A 22,144-nucleotide genomic window follows, 5' to 3' on the forward strand; every position below is an offset into this window, starting at 1 on the left:
TGGGGCTTGAACTCCTGACCCCTAGATCAAGAGTCCCACGCTCCACTGAGCCAGCCAGGCCCCCTCTAGGGTTATTTTATGACAGCGACTGACAGGAAAATGGAAGTAATAGTTTTGCGTGAAAGGTTACTTATTTGTGTGCCAGTCATACCAAAGACACTCGAGCTTACCAGTGGAGGCCGTGGTTTGTTCCCCAGAAAATCTGGTGGGAATGAGACCTGAGAGGTCCAGTGTTCAGTCAGACAGTGGCTGAGCTGGGATTCAAACCCAGAACTGGGTATGATGATTCTCCACTCATTTGTTTTTCTTTCTTTCTCCCCACCGCCCCCTGCCCCCGAATTTCTGTACTCTCCAGTGCTGTGTGAGGCCTGGAACCAATGGGCTGTCTTCCTGTTTCTGTATTTCCAAGGCCACAGTGTGCCACCATGGGGTGTGTTTTTGTGGGTTGTATTTGCAGAACAGTGTCTTTTGGTACGATATTCTTACCTAATCTACACATAGACCAGCTGTCATAATCTTAGAATAAGAAAGGGGGAGATGTCTTCTGGTCCAGGACCCAATCCAGGATCTCGTGTTGCACTGAGCTGTCATAGATCTTCTGTCTCGGTCGGGAATAGCTCCTCTGTCCATCTTTGCTCTTACACTACCTTGATTTTTTCTTTTAAGTTTATTTATTTATTTTGAGAGGTGAGAAAGAGAGAGCACATACGCAGGGGAGAGGCAGAGAGAGAATCTCAAGCAGGCTCCACTGTATCCACGCAGAGCCCAACATGGCTCAATGTCATGAACCACAAGATCATGACCTGAGCCTAAGCCAAGAGTCAGACACTTAACCGACTGAGCCACCAAGGCGCCCCTGTTACCTGGAATTTTTATGTGTCATTCAGCCTTTCAAGTTGGATGTCTGCTGCTTCGCAGACTTAGATACAGGTTGTGCCTCTGGGGCAGGAAAACCACTGGAAAAGATGCCACGTGCGCAGTCCCCGACGTGGCCCCGACGTGACGTCCGTGTGCCGTTCCTGGGGATGTTCGCTTTGGTCACTGGATTGAGTACAAGCTGCCAGCTTACATCATTTTCAAGTCACTGTTTCCCCCTATTTGGGGAGGGATTTTGAGATTATGTAAATCCGCTTCTTATCAAACTCTCACTCTGGTTTTTGCATTTATTTACGATTCTTTCCTGAGACGCTTATTCCTACGGCGGCTGCCAAGTCACTGTTCGGTGAATCCCGTCGCTCCTTCAACATCATGCTCCTGCAGGAAAGGGTGTTTGTTTTAAGGACGATCTTATCTCTGCGGGCTTTTGGATTCTTATTCTGCAGATTATAACACTTACTGTTTTTTATTTGAATGCTGAGTTATCCCACATTTGGCCAGTGGGGAAGGCCTTTTAACACGGCCTCTGTGGCCTTTTAATCTGCCCCCATCAATCTTTTAGCACTTACTTAATTCCTTTATTTTTACTATTATCGTTTTTTATTTTAGAGACATTGCAGGAGGGGCAGAGGAGAGAGAGAGAGAGAGAGACAGAGGGTCCCAAGCAGGCTCCATGTTCAGTGTGGAGCCAGACACGGGGCTCCATCCCACAACCCTGTGATCACGACCTCAGCTGAAATCAAGAGTCAGACGCTCAACTGACTGAGCCCCCAGGTGCCCTAGCACCTCATTCATTTCTGGCAGGAGATGTTCCGGGTTCATCTTGTCCGTCCCAGCACTAGGATTTCTCCAATGAGCCCTGTTCTTTCGGTGGAGAGTGGTATTTGGAAACCGAGATCTCGCCACTAGGTACCTTGGGCCCTCCCAGTGAACAGAGATAGGAAATTTTAATATATATATATGGGCATGTTTCGATTCTGGTATTTTCATTTCCCACCTCTGTGTATCCAGAACAGTGAGGCATCGTGCTGAGACTCATTCCACAGGGCTCATGATTTATCCAGCAGTCAATCCTTCCATACCGTTGACCCTTGAACCACATAGGTTAGAACAGCACAGATCCTTACATGCGGGTTAGCTTTCTTTTTCTTCTTAATAAACACAGTATAGTGCTGTGAAAGTTTTCTCCTCCTCCGGATGTGTTAACGAACGTTCTCCATTGTCAGAACGCCTTAGATGACACATATACAGAGTGTGTGGTAATCGAGGCTTCTGGCTAACAGTAAACTATCGAGTTAAGTTTTGGGGGAGCCCCAGTTCTGTGCAGATCCTCCCCCGCACGGGCTGGGGGTGCCGGCGCCCGGACCCCCGGGTCCCCCCCGAGCTGCTCAGCAAGCACCTGAATCTGTAGCTCCTCTCCCCGGGAGCGAGAAGCTCGACTCGCAGTGTGCACGGCACGTTTACGTGCTTAGTCCCCTAGAACGTGCCTGAGGATTTAAAAATCGGAAAACAATCAACCAAAAAACCCCTGGTAGTTCAGTATTTGTTTATAGTTCATTTTCTCTATAGCCTAAGGATAATATAATCAAAAATCTGGGTTCAAAGTTACCTTTCACCTCTTTTCAGTGTGGTTATATTATTATTTGAAATACAAGCTAGGTTATTTTTTACTCCACGTTAGAGGTTCCCTCCCATTCTTACTTAACTGATTCTGTTTTGGGGTTTTGGGGGCTGCTGTTGTGGTTTTGATGTACGAAATGTTAACATCGCTCGTCAAGTCGGAACTCTGCAGAGGGGGCCTGCCCGCCGTCCCGGCCTCCCCTCCTCCCCCCACCCTGTAAGTGACCGGTCTCTTCGTCTCTGCTTCCTTCCTCCTTCCTGCGTTTCCTTCCGCACAGGTGAACAGCGTGACATGCACGTTTCTTTCTTTCTTACAAGGAAGAGTACGCTGTGCTACCTTTTGTGTGTCTGTCTGACCTTTTCGTCTTGCTTTCTTCCGGTAACAGTGTATCGGGGAAGTCAGCCCATGCTGCTCTGTAGAATCTTCCTCTCGTTTCATTTTATTGAGAGAGAGGGAGCGAGAATCTCAGGCAGGCTCCATGCCCACCACAGAGCCTGGTGCGGGCTCCGTCTCGTGACCGTAAGATCATGGCCTGAGCCGAAACCGAGAGTCAGATGCCCACCCAACTGAGCCACCAGGCGCCCCCCTTCCTCATGTTTTAAACGGCCGCTTCGTATCCTCTCCGGTGGATGTGCCGTGGTTTTCTCGGCCACTCCTGTGTGTGGGCATTTAGGCGTTCAGGAGCCTACAGTAACAAATACTGCTATGGTGCCTAACCGTATGCAAGTGTGTTTCTAAACTTTTTTTAATGTTTATTCTTGAGAGAGAGCACATGCATGCGTCATGAGTGGGGGGCGAGCAGAGAGAGAAGGGGAGACGCAGACTCTGAAGCAGGCTCCAGGCTCTGAGCTGTAACTCATGAATCTCGAGATCATGGCCTGAGCCGAATCCGGACCACCCAGGCACCCCAGTGTGCTTTTGAATTGTTCGCAGCGCACCTTCGGGGTGTACTGGAAGGGAGTTGTGCGTGTGGCTTTGTTGCCCCCCGTTTTTCCCTCCATAGGGCTGCACTCACGTGTCCTCACCCCCAGCGCACGGAGCGCCCTGCCTGCCCGCAGCCTCGCCCCTCAGTGTGCTGTGAGGCTCTGCAGCGGCCGCCAGGCGATAGAGGCGCAAACGGCGTTGCAGTGGGGTTTTCGTTTGCATCTCTCCTTCCTAAGTGAACTCGAGTATCCTTTCAGGTGCTGAAGGGCCATTTTTCTGTCTTCAGTCTTTGTTATTTGTCGGTCTGTGTCTTTTGCCCACCTTCTGGCTGGTGTTTGGTCCCCCAACCCCCAGTTTTAAAGACCTATTTACAGGGGCACCTGCGCGGCTCAGTGGGGTGAGCGGCCGCCTCTTGATTTCTGCTCAGGTCATGGTCTCTGTGCCAGCAGCCTGGAGCCTGCTTGGAATTCTCTCTCTTCCCCTCCCAGGCTAGCGCTCTCTCCCTCTCCCTGTCTCTCTCTCTCTCTCTCTCTCTCTCTCAAAATAAATTTTAAAACAAAACAAAAAAGAGCTTCTTATATATTAGGAATATTAGCCCTGGGGCGCCTGGGTGGCTCAGTTGGTTAAGCGTCCCACTTAGCTCAGGTCATGATCTCACGGTTCATGAGTTCAGGCCCCGCATCAGGCTCTGTGCGCCTCCTCTCTCTGCCCCTCCCCCACTCATGTCTGTCTGTCTGTCTCTCTCTCTCAAAAACAAACATTTAAAAAAATTCTTAAAGAGCATATTAGCCATTTATCTGTGATATTATGTCGCATACGTTCTCCCCCAGCATTTTTAGTTGGTTTCTAACAACACCTGTTTCGGTATTTTTAACGTAGGAATGGAGCTCCAATAATCCCCACTATTTTCTTTTTTAATAAAGAAGACACGATAGGGGCGCCTGGGTGGCTCTGTCGGTTAAGGGTCCAAATTCTGATGCCACCGTGTCCCAGCCCGGTAACATCCGGGGCCCCCGTGCCCGCCGGCCTGGCCCGTAAGGGAGGTCACGTGTGAGCCAAGTCAGAGCGGCTTCTGGCTCGTGATGAGGCCTTGTCATCACCAGCCACCAACGAGGATCTCCTGGGACTCTGTGTGGCTTAACTAAGTAACACAAAGCGCTCGGCGTACGTGCTCCATAAATTTTAACCCAGTGAGTTTAGAAATAGAAGGGAGTTTTTAAATATCTCTTACTTTCCAGGAAGAAAGCTGGCATTTCCATGCGGTTTTGTGTTGAGGTAACGGCACGAACAGGCTTGCTCTCCGAGCTATTTCTGCCTGGAGAGGGGTGTCATTGTGCTCTGAGCTCAGCACACCCCGCTGCCCAGACCTTGCCGCCCGCGCTCCTCCCGCCAAGCCGATGGCTAGCTCGACCCTTGTCAAAGTGTCTGAGTCATCTCCCAGGCGGTGTCATAGATTCTTCAGCTTGGTTGAAAAGAATCTCCCTGTAGCCCCCGGGTCCGTGCCAGCCAGGGGTCAGGTCTGTGCGGTTGAGAGTGCTGATGAGTTTATTATTCACTCAAGTGGCCACCTGACCTCTCATGACGGGCACATTGTTATTGAGGACCCGCAGCCACATGTTATGCGGTCACAGACTTCATTAAGTCATCCAGAACGTTCTCAGGGCAGGGACGGCACCCAGCTCCTGTTTCTGCAGCCGGGAGACGGGAGAAGGGGGAGGATTAACACTAACAGCAGGCATCTCGCGTCCTGACCGATGCCAGCACTCTGCTGAGGTTTACGGTGGCGGCCGAGCATCCCCCACAGCAGCGCGATGAGCTAAGTGCTTTCGGTCCTCGTTTTACAGACGAGGAAACTGGAGCCCAAAATGCCGAGTCCTATAGTCAGATCACGTGGTACAAAGTGGCGGAAATGCCCCCTAGCTGGCTAACTGCAGAGCCCGCACCCCTGGGCCACACAGAAGCCTGAGCAAAGGGTCAGAGGGTCCTTCCTCATCAGTGACCCACCGCAGCAAGGAGACCGCGCCCGTCGGCCTTTCTCGAGGAGTCAACATAGACGGTTCCTCTCCGGAGGAGTGGACGTCATTCCTGGCCCCCCCTTGCGGTTTTCCCCCAGCCTTTGTTTTCTGGGCCCGCGGCAGGGCCTGCTTAGCACAGCGCGGGTGGGGCGCCAGTGACCAGAGCCGGCTAGGCTTTTGGGGGTTTTAAAAAATACTTAGAAGTCTTAGTTCTCCTCCACTGAAAAAGAAAGGAAAAAAAGTGTTTATGTAATTACTTCTTGCAAGAGAAATACAGAAACAGTAGGACCCTGAAGACCCTTGAGAATGAGAAACCAGATCCGTGAGAAGCGCAAGGCCTGAGGCTGTTTGAGACGTGTGAGGAATAAGGGAAATCACCGCAACTTTAATAGTAAAAGAAACTACAGATGAGGAAATTACACACGTGGCAACCTCGCGTGTGATTGGGTCACACTAGCTCTGCCTGTAAGAAGGTCTCCTCAACAGAAAAATAAAACCGAAGCCACCATTTCGGACAGGTTTAGTGCTGGGTGCCAGAAGCAGTGGGAAAGGTGGAAGGTGGTCTCCTTACAACCAGAAAGCTGCCGAGGCCGACACCCTTCGCGTGAAAGCGCCGGGATCGCTGCGTGTTCGGTCCCCCTCCGCCGCGTTCTCCCCGGCCGCCCCGGGCAGCCACTCACCTCCGCGTCCTCTCCCGGCCCAGGTCTCTGTCCTCGGGGGCCCTGACCCAGCGGTGCACGAGATCGCCTACCAGTACGGGAAGAACGTGGGGATCGCCTTCCAGGTGGGTGTGCGCCGTGTGAGCGCGGGGGGCGGGGGGCGGCGGGGGGCCGCGGGGTTCTAGGTGCCCCCCTTCCCTTCCCCAGCTGATAGACGACGTGTTGGACTTCACCGCGTGTTCGGACCAGATGGGCAAACCGACGTCCGCGGACCTGAAGCTTGGGCTGGCCACCGGCCCCGTCCTGTTCGCCTGCCAGCAGGTAGGCCTCCGAGCTCGCGTGGACGCGGCGCTGTGTGTTCCAGGCGCGGGCGGCGGGAGGTGTGGGAGACGCGTTTCGGTAAAACTCGGACGGAGACTTGATCCTGGCCCTGGCGCCCGAGATGCTGGGACCAGGCGTTTACCTCTAAGCTTTCTGTGTGTCCTTGTCTTTGGAACCGCAGAGCCTCCAGCTCCCCCCTCGGGGCTGTGCTGAGGGCGCACTGGGCACTCACGGAGGTACTCTGTGAATGGGGTGCTTGCGCATTTAAGGTAGCGAGTATTTCCGTGTGTGGCCCGGCTGGGCTGTAGGACCGGCCGCGGGGGGCCGCAGCGCCCCTCAGAAGGGCCCAGGAGAGATTCTGCAGTTCCAGACGTTTAACGGGACTGTTTGCTGCTCTCAGAAAGACTTGTCCGTTGCCTGAACATGTCAAGAACATTTACAAGAACGACCAGAACCACATCTTTCTCCAGATCGAGGGACTGTCACTTAAGGAAGGAAAGCTGCCTTCACTCGCTGCTGTGCGTGACCGCCCAGGGAGCCTCTGAGGCCGCTGTCCCCGGAGCCTGCCCCGGAGGCCGGCCGCCTGGCTGGTGCCTGGGCCCCGTGTGGCCTTCGGTGCGGGGGGCGTCGGCTGGCCTTTGGACATCTTTTCAGTAGATTTACGCGTGGGGCATATCTGGTATTTAGCACAGCAGTGAGAGGTTCATCACCAGTACATGAAATGAAGACTTAGCTCTTTGGTCTACAATTTTAGTAACTTTTGGTCTTTGAGAGATTTTTGCCTCTATTCTTTCTCAAATTTACGAAGATAAACTGTGTCTTCCATAGAACTCAGGGATTCCATTTTGACATGATGGAAACCAAATCGAACTTGCTTTTGATCGACTTCCCACCCAGGAAAGGAAAGAGCATCTTTTAGCTGCGGTCCGGCAGAGCGATACCCAGGGTAGTGCCCCTCAGGGCCGGCTGGTGGCTGGGGGTGGACCTGGGGACTGAGGAATGAGGCGCCCACTCACCCACCCGAACGGAGCTGTCGGGGCCCTCGGTGGGAAGGGCTGTCCTCACTGCAGGCCCTGTGCTCTCGGAATGCCGAGGCAGAGGCGAGAGTGAACGGCGTGTTCTATCCTCGTGAGACCAACTTGCCGGCCCAAAACTCGAGAAGAATATTAATACATGTGCTGAGTTCTGACAACATTTATAAAATCCCCTTGTACGCATTAGAGCATGAGCAAGGAACACGTTCTTTACCTTTAACCCACAAAATGGAGGATCCGTAAACCATGTAAACGTAAAGATGTGCCTGAGGCCAGAGAGATCAGTCACCGGGCGCCGTCTGTCCCGACTCCAAATATTAGTCTGCTCGGACGCTGGTTAGTAAATGAGTCAGGAGCGGGGGGAAGGGAGGGGACGGACCCTTCGGTGAGGCCCTGCGCTTCTCAGGGTGACTGAGGAACAAGCCTGCTCCTAAGGAGCGTGCAGTCCACAAGCAGCCCGGCGGCTGTGCTTTTAGGAATCCTGACAATGACAGATCATCGTCGCGGGCCCCAGGACGCTCGCCGCTGACTCCTCTTGAACCTTAAGACACGGGTAGAGAATGGACGCCTCGTCTGATTGCTTCACTACGAAAGCATTTCAAAAGACCCTGATTAACTCTCCTCTACACCGAGGAGGAGTGAATCCCTCTCCCTTCTTCGGCTCCAGTGGGACAAAGTCGGGGGGAAACGGATCACCCCTGATGTGGCCAGTAAACAGAAGAGATTTCAAATGCTGGCTTAAGAGAGGGGCCAGGAGAAGGAGCCCACAGAGGCTTCCAGCGCCCTGCCCCCGCCAGCCAGCGCTGCGCCCATCTGCCCAGAAGTAGCAGGAGGGAGTCAAAGGCTCGCAGCTGCTTAGAAAGGGGAACAGAGTGAGGCTGCGCAGGAAGTGACTCTGGGCAGAACGGTTTCCCAAGCAGGCCAGCCGTTCCCGTCCTGTGGCGTACCGGCAAACGTCAGTCCAAAAAAGTGTAAGTTGTTTTCAAAGAAAATACCAGGTTTAGGCTCCGCTACAGGTTATACCGTCAAAAAAGGGGTCCTTGGCCAGCGGTGTGTCAAAGACGTATGGGGCTCAAAGTGATTTGGGGTAAAACAAGTTCCAAAATAACAGAAGACTGTGCAGTCTCTCCATTTAATGAAAATGCATTGTTTTCGTGGTTTGCAAAGGATTCTTCCACACGTGATCTCTAATCTCACAACTCTCTCTGTGGCAGGTGTGGTGCCCATTCTACAGATAAAGTGATGCGCAAACTGCCAAAATTAAACATGTGGTCAGTGGCACAGCAGACCGTAAACCCCACCGCCTGTGAGACCAGTGCTCCCATCACTGCCCAGTGTGGTAGCGGTGCCAGCGCTGACGCTGACAGAGCTGGCACCTGCGGAGCCCCCCCACCCCACCCCCGCGGGGCTTCCCACAGAGCAGGCCACTGCCGCTCCCTGGCACTGGGCAGGTGGCACCAAGAGCTTCTGTGTCAGCTTTCATGATCTGTCACCCACCTGACCCATTTGGCAGAGTCCTTGTAAGAGCTCTGCCATCTTTCCCACGGGCGGGGGAGTTTCATTTGCCAATTAATTATAGGAGTTCTTTGCATTTTTCCACTTGTGAACAGAGTCTCCACCAAGACAACCTTGGGAAGCCATCTTTCCTGTAACACAACAGGTTGTCTTGTAATTCGAATTTGTTGGACCAGCAACTGAATAGAAACTCCCTCTCTTTGGAATTCACTATTTTTGACCTGTCTCTGAAGAGGTCTCTTGAAGACCTTGGTACAGGGGATTTAAGGAAAGTTTCAGGACTTCTGGAGGTGCCAGCGAGGACAGTGCCCTTCCATGTATATGTGTGTACGTATCTTCTGTAAGAACAAGAACATCACGTTAACTCTTTAAACAGTATAGAGGTTGGATTTTGAGATCTTCAGAAACAAAATGGAAGTGGTATTTGGTGGGGGGGGTGAGAGAGAGAGAGCATGTGAGACATTACATTAGTTCTCAAATACCGATCTTTTCCTTTCTTCTGCTTCCCTTATTTGATAAGTCAGCAGACTTATGTCAGCCTGCAGCCATACTTCCAAGTGCCGGCCCCGCCCCCGGCCCCGCCCCCGGCCCCGCCCGCACAGGCTTCTGTTGGTGTTGGACCAGGCGCTCCCTTGGAGCTGCCCAGGTTTTGTGTGAGCAAGCTCACTCCGTCCGTCAGTCACCTTCGTAGCACAGTTCATGGACACATGGCACAGAATAGGAGCTGTCCAACTCTTAAGAGGTTTTCCTCTTAAAATAGCCTGGACGAGCAAAAATTTTATTTCTCACCAAATTTGCAAGCAGGCAACTGTGGTTCCTATTCTGTTTCTCATTTCTCGTCACGGGACGAGGCGGTGCCCGGGGAAGAGTTTGGTGTTTGCATGTTAAGACTGCACACACTACTCACTCACAGGAGGGATGTGGTCCCACTCAATGCAAGTATTTTCCTGCAGCTTTGCGTTCTCAATGCTGTTTATAGTAAAAGGAATCAGAGAAGCACCCGAGCAGCGCGTTTTACCACATTTGTTGGTGTTGCAGCAAAACCTCATATACCATAAACAGGGTAATTTCCCAGATGCCCAGGACAATCTATCATGCCAGCTTCGAGGGCACGGCCGTCCAGAACCCAGTTGTAGAGTGTGGGACAACGACAAATGCCTGGTTAATTTAGCTTTTTACCGCTGAAATTGACGGATTTGATCTTTCCTGGGTTTGTTTCCTGTAAAGCTTATTCTTGTAAAAGGCCAGTAGCTAATACAAACCGCTGGTGTTGATTTAAGTGCTAACCAGCTGCTGGCCTTCACATTTTCTAAGCATGTGAGCAGCCCCTACATGTTTAGAACTGTGTTCTGACACAGACTTTTGCTCTGAAGGGAACATTCTTAATTCTTCGTCTGCCGTCCGGTTGAGGTTTTTCTATGTGTGCCCTATTTTTTCTTCTAGGATTACTAACACCGTGGTGGTGGTTACAGGACAGCAACGTCAGGCTCACTGCCAGGGAAATTCTGGCAACGGCTGTAAGCACTGATGTGTCCAAAACTAAATATATCTCCCCTCTTATTTCACGGACCCAGAGCCGTTAGAGCTCCTGGGTCTCCGTCCGCTCCCGTAGCCACCCTCCGTCACGGCCAAGGACGAGGTCTGTGCCAGGACCACCCTCCCTCACGGCCGAGGACGAGGTCTGTGCCAGGACCACCCTCCCTCACGGCCGAGGATGAGGTCTGTGCCAGGACGCACAGGCGGAAGCCCCCTCTGCTGTGGCAGCGCCAGAACTGGAGCTTGCCCTCTAGAAATGAAGTGATTTGGTGCCCCGACTTCCTGATTTCATTAATGGTGATAGTTCTCCTGAATTACTGCTAACTAGCACAGAATACAGATTTTATCTTTAATATATGCATTTTCCCCCCTCTTAGTGCCATTTTAACTTTGGTCTTCTTTGTAGTCAACCACAGCAACCTGTCTCTACCTCGGTCTCCTCTGAGTCAGTGGTTCTCAACCTTGGCTGCACATCAAAAACACCTGGAGAACTTTTCAAATCCCGGCGCCCAGGACAGACCCCACCCCCCGCATAGCCAGTCTTTGGGAGCAGATCCCAGGAGCCGCACACTTCCCACCTGCCTCCAGGGCGCAGTCAGCATTGAGCGCCCCTTGCTCTGCTCCACTTGATGCGCTGCTGAGGCAGAGCTCTGCTCAGATCCGCCCCCCTCCCCGTAGCTTTCAGGGTCACTCGGCGTGGCACTCAAAGTAGAAGGCCTAATTGCCACGCGCATCCTAAACCAGTGCTTCTCAAGGTGTCAGCAGAGACCAGCAAAATCCACGTCATCTAGAACCTGTTAGAAATGCGTGCCTTAGCCCCCAGCCCTACTGAACAGAAGACTAAGGGAGTGTCCAGCAGGCCTCAGTGGCTCTGGTGCAGTCTGCAGCGTGGGGACAGCAGAGCAGCCAGCAGGGAGACGTTAGGGATGGACTTTGTTCCTCCGCGCGCTCTTATCCAGTGCTGGACCCGAGGCTAGAACAGAAGGAACCCCAGAGGGAGCAAGCATCACCAGCGGCCTCTCTTGGGCACCAAGCACAGCACCTGGGCGTGGAAAATGGCCACTCTTAGCTCTGCTGCCTTAATTGCTACAATTTACTGCCCCTTCCCCCCACCCCACGTCATCTAAACATGTAACCACCTTTTTGCTTTCTTCTGTTGTTACAAAACTAAGTGGTAGAACATTTGCTTCTCACAAGAGCAGTAAATGGATTTTCTTTCTTTATGATCAGTTCCCAGAAATGAATGCTATGATCATGAGACGGTTCAGCTTCCCGGGAGACGTGGACAGAGCTCGACAGTACGTGTTACAGGTAAGGTTATTTTACAGAGAAGAAAGGAGCAGGTACAACTCGGCAAACTTATTTAGCCAAATAATGTAACAAATTTTAGATGCAAAACCCAAGTGTGGTCAATTGTTGATTTGACAAAAACAGGGAGAAACTTGTGTAATTCTTTTGTCTTCTAAAATTCTTTCTAAAGACTTAATTGGCCTTGGGTAAGGCTTGGACATTAGGATTTTTTTTTTTTACACGCTACCCAAGTGATTGTAACGGGCCGTCAGGGCTGCGACCCAGTAGACTGCCAGCAGCGCTCCCCGAGCCCCCGGCGGCCCTGCGGGCGGCCCCAGCCAGGTCCTCGGCTGCCAGCCGCCTACGCCGGCAGGGTCTTGCCTCACCCTCTTAACTGCAGTCAACAGTAACGTGACAAACCGAAACAAAAACCAAACAAAAACCCACAAAGGACAGGCGGCCTTCTGGGACTGGGAGCTTATTTCAGATTTAGGGCCACATATCCTCAGGACTTTTACCTCTTTAGTTTCAATAACTGTCTTTTGAGAATGAGCTGTCTCCAAATTCCAAATCCAGGGTCCTTTGGAGCCAAGAAATCTAATGAATGACACGGAGCAAGCAATTTTTAGTAAGCCGATGTGTGGCCCGCGATCTGTGATTAGTGCAGCACTTGAAAGAATTCCAAGTAATAACTTGTAAGATTTCCAAAAAGCAAGGCCCCTCCAAAGGATAGATTTCTCTTCTTAATTCTCTGTGCTGTTAAGCATCATAATTTGCTACAACCTTTGTGGTGGGTAGTTTGGCAGCACTATTCAAAAGTTAGTGTGAGAAGGGGATGTAGCTAATAAAGAAGTCGAGGGCCTGGGGAAGGTTCTGGTGTCCGAGCGGTCTGACCGACAGCGGAAGGGAGAAGTGGGACTGCGGAGGGAAGACGAATCGTCGCTCTTAGCAAAGCCGTGAGGCTGCAGCAAGCCCAGGCAGAAATGCAGTGAGGCAAGTACAAGAATGTTCTCTTAACACATTCTCCAGAGACCTCTGAATTCTCTCTCCTTTCACCCAGAGCTCCTAGCCGCTCTTTCGTTATTAGAGACGGACAAGTAGGATTTACTCGGCAGGATTGCTAGCTGGTTGAGTAAAGCTTGCTGAGACCAAGATGGACAGAAACGGGGAAAAATATCATTGGGGTGAGGGGTGAAAAATACTGTATCCATAAAACAAAAACTCGATATTTAAAGAAAAGAACAAGCTCTAAGAAAGTTTAAAACTCCAAAGAAGAGTGCAAATGTGAAATTTAGCTGATCTTCGAAAATATAAACAGCAAGGGAAGAAAATGATAAAAGCTTTCAGAGGATCAGTACAATGAGGTAACAGATATTTCAGGAAGAGAACAAAAAACAAAATCTAAAGAGTGGCCTCTACAAAAGGAGAAGACACCAAAACCGGCTCAGTGTGTTGCAAAATGACTGGATGATAGAGAGCAGAAAGCAAGGCCTTCCAAATATTGAGGACACTTTTTTTTTAGGCTATTTTTATTTTTATTTTTGAGAGAGCAAGCATGAGCAGGAGAGGGAGAGAGGGGATCCCAAGCAGGCTCCGCACTGGCAGCACAGCGCCCAGGGTGGGGCTCGAACTCCCAAACCACGAGATAACCATCTGAGCCACTGAGGCACCCTGATGGGGAAACCTTTTAAAACAAGGATGTTATAGAAAGGCAGAAGTCATCGCTCTTAAAAACTATATAAAGTTGGGGCGCCTGGGCGGCTCAATCGGCTAAGCATCCGACGCTGGCTCTCGTCATGATCTCACGGTTCAGGAGTCTGAGGCCTGCATCTGGCTCTGCGCTGTCAGTGCAGAGCCTGCTTGAGATTCCCTCTCTGCCCCGCCCTCACTCGTTTCCTTTCTCTGTCAAAATAAATACTTAAATATATATATAAGGTTGACTTCCAGTACCCATTCTCTGAGTTATCTGTGAGTGTATTTCAGTAACAACATGGAAACACCAAGAAAGAAAAGATGCAGGCCCTCAAACCAGCAGAATGAACTAGAGTTTGATGGCGACAGCTGTCCCCTAGAGCTGGAGGGCAGTCAGCCTCAACAACGAACAGAACGATGAAGTCAGTGGAAAGATAGGAATTAGGAGTTCCCTTCCCAAAGAGGAAGCAGTTACATTCAGAAGTGGCTTCTGTACGCTAAGGCAGAGTAAACGGAAACGTGTCCTGTTCCGTGTCAATTGGTAAAGTTCAGAAAACCAGAACTTTTCAGACCAATGTTACTAATATTCTATTCTCATTAGGGCCTTGACTTGATTCTGCAGTAAACATTTTTCTATTGTGGAAATAGTATCTTATTAGTATTCAACTTTAATTTTTTTTTAACTTTTTAATGTTTTTTTTATTTATTTTTGAGACAGACAGACCATAAGCGGGGAGGGGAAGAGAGAGGGAGACCAGAATGGGAAGCAGGCCCCAGGCTCTGAGCTAGCTGTCAGCACAGAGCCCAATGCGGGGCTCGAACCCACGAACGTGAGATCATGACCTGAGCCGAAGTTGGAGGCTTAACCGACTCAGCCACCCAGGTGCCCCGGTGTTCAACTTTTAGAACCAACATAAAAACAGTTAAAAAAGAGAATGCAAATCTCTATAGTGTAAAAGTACAAAGAATAGGAGCACTGGTATCCTTGAGATAAAGTGAGAAGTTGACGCTACATGACGACGAAAGGAATTAAGCAAAGAACTAAAAGATGGAATAGAACGGTCAAAAAAAGCAGTGTAGGCTGGGTGCGCTAAACCGTCCTCCTTAGCAGGGAGGCAACAGACTAGTTAGCCACAGTTGCTCATTTAAGATCTCAAAACCAACAGATAAAGCTGGTGCCTTTGGAAGAAGTAAACTTGGTTTTCATCATACGGGCTCTGTACTTTTATTATATATTGTGTTTTTCCAACTTTAGATTCTTTTCATTTAAAAATTAACAGATACTGTATACATGTAGAACTTTAAAAATCAGGGAAGGTAGATGGTTATTTGAAACTCACAAGTTCGCTGCTGTGTTAGCTTCACTCCGAGAAGAGTGCCCAAAGCAGCCGGAACGAGGAGGTGGGACAACACTTGGAACCTAGTTTGGCTGTGGATTAACCTGAACTCAAAAGTACATTTTAGGGGCGCCTAGGGGGCTCAGTCGGTTGAGCATCTGGCTTCGGCTTAGGTCACGATCTCACAGTTCGTGGGTTCGAACCCCGCGTCAGGCTCTGTGTCTCCCTCTCTCTCTGACCCTCCCCTGCTCGCACTGTCTCGGTCTCTCAAAAATAAATAAAACATTTAAAAAATAAGTACATTCTAATTCTCCACCGTAGCAGGGTTTTCAGAGCCGATTCAGGGAGTGACGCATCTGTTCTCTTGTTCCGCACCCCCCCCCCAGAGTGACGGCGTGCAGCAGACCACCTACCTCGCCCAGCAGTACTGCCACGAAGCCATAAGAGAGATCAGTAAGCTTCGACCGTCCCCTGAAAGAGACGCCCTCATACAGCTTTCAGAAATTGTTCTTACAAGGGACAAATGACAACGCTTTCTGTTATTTCTGGCAGCTATTTTACCAGACTGTGCCTAAAGGATTTTGTGAAATGTACTTTGCTTCACGTGCAGATAACCAAAAATCATTTAAAGAAAATCATTTCAACCTTACTGATGGGCAATTTTTTTATTGGCAGTTTTTCAGAAAACTTTTTAAATGTAATTAAACCATCTGAATCTGTCACTCTAGTCCTGCAAATCCTCGTAGAGGTATCTTGATGGTTATATGTGGTATTGTTTACACAGTTAAGATCCACATGTAAAGCCATTACACAAATAAATAATGTTAAAATTCAAATGGTTTATATTGTTTCACCAGAGGAGTAAAGGTCACAAAATTGTGAAGTCTACATCTCAATCCACATTAGTTAAGATTTTAACAGTATCCAAAATTTCATGTAGGAGAATGGTTTATTATAAAAGACTGTACATAAAATTTAGACAACAGGTTATATACAAAATTAAGAGAACATTCCACTTGAAAAAATGAAAAAGGTAGCTAGCCGATCACTAGGGATACTGAAATCATGTTTAAAATTAACAAAGGCAAAATGCATATACAACAGTCACATTGATTTGGTAGCAATAATGGCCTTTAATTTTTAGAAATAAATGTTTTGCACTAGTCTTACCATTTCCTATGCTGTTAGAAGTCTGTAACGCCCAGTACATAACTGCAATTTGATATCCAAACAAATTCTCAGTACACAAGAAACCCACACTCGAGTGCTCTACTTTAATATCCTAGGCAAGATAGAATTACACACAAGATAAGAAAAAAACATCCCTCCAACCTTCCCTTAAGAGGAGCCACACAAAGTGCATGTGTTGCATTTCAATTATTTCAAAAGACAGTAAAAATCTGTTGGTCAGGTATATATTCCCTGTTCACTGATTAATACATGATCCACCTTTTTTTGAATTATTTTCCTTTGAAAACCTTTTTATGTTGCTAGTGCCAGGTAATGGATTAATAGTGCCTATTGAAAAGTCAATTGCACCCACGTCTACAAAAACATTACATAAAAGAGACTTAGTTTCCTCTCACTGAGCCACTACAACAGTCCACTGGAAAACAGAAGGACACACGGCTTTTCCTAAGAATCTGACCACACCGAGTGTGCACACTTTGACACATTTTCTTAGCTTTGAAAAAATCATGTTAGAAAAGGAATTCAGTAGATTGACTTGTAAATACCCATCTCAGATTTTAAATCTGCAAAAATTCATCACTGCCGTTGGGACAGGTTGAGATAAGGCTAATATTTTTTTTCCAAGTTAATATATTGAGAAAATAGAACCATAATTCTGCAATAAATCAGTATATTTTATTTATTTATTTATTTATTTATTTATTCATTTATTCATTTATTTTAAAAGCAAACCAGTGAAGGAAAGGACAAAAACCTTTGGTTCACTTGTATTTATGAATGGAAAAAATTTATAATGCAAATTCACTCATTAAAAAACTTAGGTACAAATTACAACATTACAGATAAACCTTTGTTTCACATGGAGACCTTAGAGACTCAATTCATTTCAAGAGACCTAAGTACGAGTACTCCAAGTAAATATTACACAAATTGGAAGCATCTTGGATTTTTTAAGTATATTTCAATACATAAATTTGTATGCATGCTTTAAACAAATAGTATATTTCAAGAATGAGAAAGTCTAAACAAGAAGTATGACCAGCACCAGGATTGAAGTTTTCTGATTTTAATATTAGTCTGACATAGCGTTAGTAACCATGCTGCACGGAAACATGTAATGGTACAGTCTGAATCAGGATTTGTTAAATACTCTACCCCACTCCCCCAGAATGCTCAGGCTGGTCATAAAGGTAACTGTGTAAGTAAGGACGTAAGCAGGTGTGGACAGCCTCCGGTACTGACTGCTGCTCAGCAATACACAAACTGCCTCTAGACTTATGCTTACAGGTAGACATTCAGTTATACCAGTAAAACAGCATGTCCTGAAAGTATGGGCACGTTTGAAAACATTTTAAGACAATTCTGTTAACCGTAATGGTCCCACAGTCTGACTGAGTAAGGAGAACCTACTTTAAAAGCCGCGAACCTAATCGGCGTAGTGCATGATTGACTCCACGTAGTTCCCGGGGAACAGGCCGGTCACGCGGTTGCACACGCCTTCATACCAGCCGTCGTCGTTTTTCTTGATGACATAAATGATTGCACCCTCCATAAATGATAGCTCGTCATCCTTGTCTTTCGTATAGTCGTATATTGCCACAACTATGGAAAAAGAGTCAAAATGCCATGTTAAGTGTAAGTGTACTATTTCCAACATGAAATGAATTTTAAAATGTAATGCCAAAATTAAATCTATAGTACAGCAAAAACCAACTACTTATGAAAACTGTTAATTCTTACATTAATACATACAGGTAAGTCAGTGGCCAACCAATGTGCCTAAATCACTAGCTTGGTCCTAGGACAAAACTGACAATTTGACTAGCCAGTAAGTCAGTAATTTCAACCAATCCATCCAGGAATGATCTCCCAATTTTAGTCCTGAATGTTTCATTTGTTCAAATTTCTACTAAGTGCCAACCTCTGCGAAGTACCATTTCCGAAGTACTAGGCAAAGCTACAGAGCCAATCAGTAAGTCAGGTAACAACTCCAGCTACCTAATTATGGGGCTATCCCTAGATTTAAAAAAAAAAAAAAAAAAAAAAGATTTACACATTTTAAAGGTCAACAGGATTTTTTATTTTTTTTTTAATGTCTATTGTTCAGAGACAAGAGTGTGAGCAGGGGAGGGGCAGAGAGGGAGAATCTGAAGACAGGCTCCAGGCTCTGAGCTGTCAGCACAGAGCCCAACTTAGGGCTCAAACCCCCAAACCATAAGATCATGACTTGGGCCGAAGTTGGACGCTTAACAAACTAAGCTACCCAGACACCCCAACAGGATGTCTTTTTAAGGGTAAATAGGTGAAAAGAGACCCATTAATTAATTAGAGAACTGTTTGCAATTCTGTGGTATTTGATTATTTTGAGTTCAAAATATTCACTTCCTTTATAACAGTGCTGTGGAAAGGATAGTCGTCAGAAAATCACTAGTTTTCTAAACAACTGGGGATTTATGAATTTAACGGTTCCTTCATTCTGCCTTTGTATCTACATAGTTCCAAAGTTACATGCAGTTTTCTAGTGTATGAGAAAGGGTATGTCACATTTTCACTGATTACCTCCTGTTATCTTTTTCTTAAAATAGTTCTTAAGATACTTAAGATATTCCAGAACTCACTTTCCCCTAAGAAAGACCGCTTCTCCTCACAATTATTCTGAATTTGTGAATTATAATAAAGAACTGAAGGATTGATCCATAGAACCATTTACTAAAAATTTAAAAACACACAGAACTTTCTTTCCCTTTACAAGACTGTATTACATAAACTCACCAAGTCCCTTGGCCTCCATTTTAATCCTGCAGCAGAATCAGTCCTGTGACTGACTACAAGCTCACTACAACATACAGAATAAGTAACTGTCTTGGTATTGGTTTTGGCTAAATATCCATTCAAGAAAATGAATGATTACTAGAAAACCACTAGTAGGGAAAAGAGTGTAAAAATTTAAATAGCCAACATAGTACTTATTAATTTGTTATTTATTATTTTTAGCTTTGGTAACACTAATTTCTCTGCCCTGAGAGTCTAAATGGGTCCGTCTGTGTAGTGTAGATGACTTTGAAAGTGGTCGTGACAAAAGCCTCATATCCTCAAAGTTATTCAGAAATTCCCTCATGCCTTTAGATCCACTTCGACCAACAGCTGGTAAAGGTACTGAACCAGATGAATTGTTTCTATTTTCCAAGTCCTTTTATAAATCAATCCTATCGTCCCCCACCACCCCTCCTTCCAGTGCACATATTCTCTCATATAATAATGCTTCCTACTGAGGATTTAACCATGAAAATGTGGTGTCCATTCCACTCCCCAGAATCTAATTCATATTAATAGCTAGACTCCCCCTTCTGGATGTAAGATTTTTTTGGAACTCAAAGTCTAAGACTCTAATCCTACTTCTACATGAGAAAATGGCTTTTAGAACAGTCACGACTTACCATTAATACATTCAACTAAAATCCTATTAAACCAGACCTTATTCATTTTGTGATTATAAAAGTAACTATTTAAAAATAAAAAGGCTTTTAAATATAGGGGTGTCTGGGTGGCTCAGTTGGTTAATTAAGCATTCAACTCTTGATTTCAGTTCAGGTCATGATCTCGTGTTCATGGGACTGAGCCCCACAGTGGGCTCCATGCTGACAGCGCAGAGCCTGCTTGGGATTCACTCTCTCAAAATACATAAGCAAACTTAAAAAAAAAAAAGGGCTTTAAATACAATCCTCCTGAATCTCAACTCTGATTTAGACTATGCATCAGCAAACAATGGCCCATGGCCAAATCCAAGCTACTGCCTTTTCTGTCAATAAAGTTTTCCTGGAGGCACCTGGGTGGCTCAGTCAGTTGAGCACCTATCTGTGGCTCAGGTCTATCTCCCAGTTCGCAAGCTGAGTTTGAGCCCTACGTGGGGCTCACTGCGGTCAGCACAGAGCCCACTTCAGACCCTCTGTCCCGCACCCCCACACCCCATCTATTCCTCTCCCCAACTCATGCTCTCTCAAAACATAAAAAATAAAAATAGTTTTATTGGAACATGGACAGACACATCCACTCACTATGTGGCGTCTATGGCTGCTTTTGTGCTACAACAGCAGGGCTGCATAGTTGTGACAAAACAGACTGCAGAGTTGGCAAACTTAAAAATATTTCATTTGCAAAACATATCTAATCATTATGTTGTAAACTGACAGAATGTTGTTGTGTAATTATACCTCCATTTTTTAAGTTAAATTTCTTTACGGGGCACCTGGGTGGTTCAGCACATTTTAAACAACATGCAACTCTTGATTTTGGCTCAGGTCAGGTCATGATCTCATAGTTTGTGAGTTCAAGTCCTGCGTCAGGCTCTGCACTGGCAGTGTAGAGCCTCCTTGGGATTCTCCCTCTCCCTCTCAAAATAAATAAACTTTAAAAATATATATTTATTATCTGGTCTTTTACAGAACATGTGTGATGACCACTAACTTAAGACCATTATTTCAATTTGTAAAAACATTTTTTAAATTCTGCTCTATTGTCAAGTGTATTAAACATTATATTATTTCAAATTTATCAATTTTTTGTTAGTTCCATTGTAGTCCCAACGTAAAGTTAAATTTGCTTTTCCAACCCAGGAAGTACAGGTACACAATTCAAGACTATTTAAGTTTATCACCTTCAAAATAACCATAACATATCTCTGTTTGAAGGTATAGGAAAATCTAAACATAAAGTAGAATATTCAAGATTTCCTGAACAGTATGTAGAATATTTACTGCTTAAAAATATTTAAAAAGGTACGTACAGCATAGAGAACGCAGACACTGGTGCTGTAATAGCTTGTTTATAGTGACAGACGGCAGCTACACTCGAAGTGAGCGGAGTACAGCCTACAGAGATGCTGAATCACTATGCTGCACAACCGGAAACCAATGCAGCGCTGTATCAACTAAACAAATTTAAATACACACACACGTACGTAGAAAAGGAAAACAGCAAGTTCCCTTTGTGCCATGTACTCAAAACTCGGGCACGAGAAAATGCTGCGGGTCTGGAGAGCCACACAGCTACTTGTGTAAAGTCATTTAATCAAGTAAAGCCGACGGAAGGGAATATATGCCAAAGGCAATCAAATTGACTGACCACATTATGAACACTTTTCAGAACTCTAAAGGTTCCCCTTTGATTTGTAAGAGTTTAGAAATTTTGCTTTAAGTCTTTAACTTTAGTACGTCGTTTAACTGCTACTTTGTGCCTCACTGGTTTCCTCTATAAAATGCGAGCAGGCAAGTTCACCTCCAGCTTTTGTCATTTGAAAGAGCACATCTAACAATAAATACACTTTTAATTTTAAAAATAAAGATCATCCCTTTAAAATGGAAATGTACAGGAAATAAGGTTTGATGAAATTATTTTGGCTGGTTAAGGCTATCCAAAAGGCTGGGGCCCCTAGCGGCTCAGTGCCTGGCTTCTGGCTCAGGTCACGATCACCCGGTTTATGGGTTTGAGCCCCATGTCAGGCTCTGTGCTGTCAGCGTGAAGCCAATTTGGACCTCTGTCTCCTCCTCTCTCTACCCCTACCCTGTGTTCGTTCGTTCTCTTTCTCTCTCTCAAAAATGTTTATTCAAAGGGTTGAAAACACTGGACTATCAGATGTTCTTTATAGTTCTAAAAATTCTGTAATTAGGTTGCTTTCCTTCACCTCGGTTCAATGATGACTGCACCTTACCTTTCTCAATATAATTCTTGGGGGCCCATGCAGGATCCCCGTCTGCATACGGGTCATTGTACTGAACGACTGCAGCCTCCTCGTCTTCATAATCCACTGGGGGGGGTGGGGGCGGAGGCGGGGAGTCATCAAACATGGGAATGTCATCTGGGGGCGGCGGCGGCGGCGGAGTCGGACTGTCAGCAACTGAAAGAATTCAGATCATTAATTTGAATCAGAAATTAGAGTAAACGAAAATTCTTAAGTTAAAAGAAGAATGAAGAAAGCTCTAATTTGTATATAGCATGCACTGTAATAAAACATGCAATGATTAGGAATAAAAGCTTGGTGTGTTAGAGCTTCTACTACTCTTAGTAATAATATAAGCGATAATAAAATGAGCTAAAAATAAAGGTATTAGGAAGTGCTACAAATAAATGAATGCAG

At 46.6% G+C, this 22,144-nt stretch overlaps 2 protein-coding genes across 12 annotated transcripts in view; one reads left to right on the plus strand and one right to left on the minus strand.

Moving 5' to 3' along the window:
* The window catches only part of PDSS1 (decaprenyl diphosphate synthase subunit 1), a 45,411-nt gene extending 29,755 nt beyond the window's left edge, over positions 1–15,656 (plus strand). The window contains exons 14-17 of the mRNA XM_029955585.1: positions 6,140–6,220; positions 6,303–6,416; positions 11,732–11,812; positions 15,207–15,656. Coding sequence (XP_029811445.1) covers positions 6,140–6,220; positions 6,303–6,416; positions 11,732–11,812; positions 15,207–15,347 — 417 coding nt within the window. The 3' untranslated portion in view covers positions 15,348–15,656. The remainder of the gene's footprint in view (positions 1–6,139; positions 6,221–6,302; positions 6,417–11,731; positions 11,813–15,206) is intronic.
* The window catches only part of ABI1 (abl interactor 1), a 102,661-nt gene continuing 95,987 nt past the window's right edge, over positions 15,471–22,144 (minus strand). For all 11 annotated transcript variants that reach the window (XM_029953397.1, XM_029953396.1, XM_029953400.1 and 8 more), the window contains 2 exons: positions 21,719–21,904; positions 15,471–17,613 (listed from right to left, as the gene is read on the minus strand). In XM_029953397.1, the coding sequence (XP_029809257.1) occupies positions 17,438–17,613; positions 21,719–21,904 (362 nt within the window). In that variant the 3' untranslated portion in view covers positions 15,471–17,437. The remainder of the gene's footprint in view (positions 17,614–21,718; positions 21,905–22,144) is intronic.

The sequence above is a fragment of the Suricata suricatta genome, chromosome 10 (genome assembly GCF_006229205.1).
Source record: "Suricata suricatta isolate VVHF042 chromosome 10, meerkat_22Aug2017_6uvM2_HiC, whole genome shotgun sequence".
In the NCBI taxonomy this organism is placed as follows: Eukaryota; Metazoa; Chordata; class Mammalia; order Carnivora; family Herpestidae; genus Suricata; species Suricata suricatta.